The 3,347-nt window shown below is 59.9% G+C and overlaps 1 protein-coding gene across 1 annotated transcript; it reads left to right on the top strand.

Annotated features, from left to right (window-relative positions):
* Window positions 1-134: 134 nt before the first annotated feature.
* On the top strand, window positions 135-3,301 carry LOC113981405 (the record flags this gene model as incomplete). The annotated part of the gene is made up of 9 exons (XM_027708783.1): window positions 135-323; window positions 438-860; window positions 1,028-1,176; window positions 1,407-1,554; window positions 1,800-1,987; window positions 2,078-2,215; window positions 2,493-2,607; window positions 2,778-2,915; window positions 3,262-3,301. Coding segments are annotated over exons 1-9 (1,513 nt in total), but the record flags the coding sequence as incomplete, so codon positions are not given.
* Window positions 3,302-3,347: the final 46 nt, after the last annotated feature.

Here is a 3,347-nt window from a genome sequence, read left to right as displayed (position 1 = left end):
TTGCATCCCCTGCAGGAAGGTGAGTGGCACAGGTGGGCCACATGCTGTTGGCTGCAGCTGGCTTTGCCTCGTCCCATCCCGTCCCCTGTGGACATGGCCAAGGAAAGGGAGGGGGAAGGAGGGCCCGGGACTGTTCCCCCGGCAGCTCCATGCCCTGGGCATCCCAGGGCTGGCCCTGCCTGTGGAGCGCAGGGCTGGGCCGTGTTCTGCGGCCTGTCCCGCAGCCCCTCAGCTCTGACCGCGCTCACTCTTTGCCAGATCCAGGACGGGACCGGACACAAGACCAGGACCGTGCCCGTGGTCGCTTCCGCAGATCTGATCAGGTACCTGCAGCCACGACCTCCTGGGCTGGGCCTGCTCTCCCTGCTCAGCCTGGCACCTCTGTCAGAGCTCACCATGGCACATCCCTCTCTTCCCCTCTCTCCGTTCTTCTGCAGGCCTTTCTGAAATTTGTGGGCATTCGGCGTAAAAGGACCACAACCACACCAACTGAGGTCATGGACCAGCCTGACCCCAACCCCACTGAGCTCAAGGCAGACCCTGATGTCACCACTGAACTGACTGATGGCACAGGAAACTGTGACAACCCGCCGATTGTTCACACAGCAAAGTCTGACCCTGCTTTGACTGATGCTACAACAGACACTGACACTCCATCGGTTGATCGCACTGCAATCTCTGACATCGTGTTGACCGATGAACCGACAAACTCTGACACTGCACTGCCTGATCTCACTGCGGAGGCCGACGCTGCAATGACCGAGGGCATTGCAGACACTGACCTCATGCCCAGGGAGAGTGTGAATTCTGCTCCCACTCCAGATATTTTTGAGGAGAAGGGTGTCTCCAGTGCAAAGCAAGTAAGCAGCCTGTGGCCAGGGCTCAAGCCACTCCAGGGGCTTGTGGCCCCTCAAGCCAGCTCCCCTGGGCCCTCTCAGCCTTTGAGGCCAGCACAGTGCGGTGGGAAGGGAAGCACTTGTCAGGGAAGCTGGGCAAGTTGGCAGCTCTTCCCCCCTGCCTCCTGCAGGTGCCAGCCTTCGTCAGGAACCTGCACCAGAGACTGACAGCCAGCGAGACTCTGGAAGAGAAGCTGCTGACGGAGTTCCTGAGGGTGACTGAGGCACACCCTGATGATGTTGTGATGACCCTCCTGCGCTGTGCCCCATCATGTGACAGGTACAGGGCCTCTCTGCCTTCAGGACTCGGGGCTTACCAGCCTTCAGAGCACATCAGCCTGTCCATCCTGTCCCACATGGTCTGCCACAGGGATGGAGAGTTCCAGGACCATCTGGAGCCTCTGTTTCCCAGCCCTGCCATGTCAGCCTCAATCCTGTTGCCATGGTCCCTCCCTGCTCCTCAAGGCACTTTGGCTGGCACTCCCCTGACACAGAACTCTGGCCCCACAGAGCTGCTGCAACCATGTGGAAAACCATCGCCTCATCGGCAATGATAATGGAGAAGGTGCTGCCAAAGCTGCTCTACGTGATGGAGAACTGGCCACGGCACAGCACGTCCACCTCCGACGGGGACAACACACATGTCTTTGGCCTGGCTGTGAGTTTCTGGAACTGGACTTTACTTGCCCACAGGTCGCTTCTCCAGCAGCTCTCCATCCTCCCCGAGCACTGCGTCTCCCTGCCTCAGGCGCTGGGCTGGAAACCTGGCTTAGGGGCGGGTTCAGGGGCACCAGGCTGGGGGCTGCCCCTGCGTCTTCCCTGGCCTCTGCCTCCCACACCTGGGCTCTTTCCCATGGACGTCTGGGCACTGAGAGCTGTGTCTGAGTGGTTTATCTTTCACAGGCAACCAGGGTGATCTGGGAGATTCTCCAGATGCTGCAGTGCCCAGAGCTACTGAAAAAGTATTCCCCCCGTCTCCTCGTGGATCTGCTCTTCCAGATTTCCATCCACACAGAGCAGACACCAGAGGAAGTTGACACCTTGTGGAGGGAATGCCAAAAGCAATCCAACCTTCCCACAAACTCCAAGAGGTGCTCAGTCCCAGTCCTCCTGACCCTCTCATGCCCTCGGGGCTGCTCAGGGCTCCCAGGATGATGACCTGGGCTTTGCTCTGCACACAGGTTTGCAGTGCTGACCACCAAGGCCCTGCTTTGTCATCTCGAGTGTGAAGATGTCATGGTTGCAATGGAACAGAAGCGTGGCTGGGACACACTCCTCAACTCTGACACCCACCACTATGCAGTGGGTCTGCTGGCCAGGTGAGACACCCTTGTCCCCGCTGCCCCTGTCCTTTCTGCCTGTGCACGGGGCACCCCACACAGTACCTGTGGTCGTGGGCCAGAGGGCCTTGTCACCCACGGATGACTGAGCAGAGTGGCAAAGGCTGGGAGAGGCAGGTGCACAGGAGGAGCCGCCTCCCAGAGTGCCCTCATCCCCTCCCAAACCGGTGGGGAGAGACCAGGACTCTGTCAGTGAGTCCCGGCAGAGGTTTGCCCACCCGGCTCAGGGTTGATGGTGCCTGTTTCCCCCGGGCAGGGAGATGCGCCGTGCCTCGAGCCCCATGTATTACTGGATTGCCCGCTGCCTGCTGAGGCTGCTCACCAGGGAGATGCCACGCTGGGAGCTTCCTGCCATGGCATTCCTTGTGGAGGTGAGCCTGATGGCGAGCGCTGCCTTGCTGACCTGCCTCCACCTCTCTGCCCTCTGGCAGCCGCAGCTGCCCGGGACGGTGCCGCGCCCTGTGCTGCTGCCTGGGCCCAGCCCGGTGCGGCTCTGGGCTCCTGCCGGCCGGGCACCCCATCACTGCTCCCTGCCTTTCAGGTCCTGGACTGCCTGGACATGACTGAATGGAGTAACAGCTTGGTGAAGATCTTTTCAAGGTGCCTGCGGAGCAAGCGCACAGAGATGCGTCGCCTGGTGCTCAGAGGCCTCGTGGTGCTGAGCAAGGATCCTGTGATGGTGAGGAGGGGGCAATTGGCTGAAGCTGTGCCGGCAGCCTGGGGCTGGGGAGCGCAATGGCTTGGGCTTGGCTGGGCCAAGGGGAGGTTTAGGTTGGGTGGTAGGGAAAGGTTCTTCACTCAGAGGGTGGTCTGACGCTGGAACAGGCCCCACTGGGGAGAGGTCACAGCCCCAAGGCTGCCAGAGCTCAAGGACAACACTCTCAGGGACACGATGGAATTGTTGGGCTTGGTCCTGTGCAAGGCCAAGAGTTGGACTCAATGATCCTTGTGGGTCACTTCCAACTCGGGATATTCTAGGATTCCATGCTTCATGGCTTCACAGCACAGCATTGTGTTCCACACAGGCTGACGGCATGCGGAGCCTGACACCAAACCTCATGGATTGTGCTGGTTTAAAAGTTAACCAGCAAGGCAAAATGAACTCAATTCA

The sequence above is a fragment of the Neopelma chrysocephalum genome, unplaced genomic scaffold, assembly GCF_003984885.1.
Source record: "Neopelma chrysocephalum unplaced genomic scaffold, ASM398488v2 Primary Assembly neopelma1_96528, whole genome shotgun sequence".
Lineage (NCBI taxonomy): Eukaryota > Metazoa > Chordata > Aves > Passeriformes > Pipridae > Neopelma > Neopelma chrysocephalum.
The sequence above is the reverse complement of the archived record's forward strand: the minus strand, read 5'-3'. Positions and strand labels throughout refer to the sequence as shown.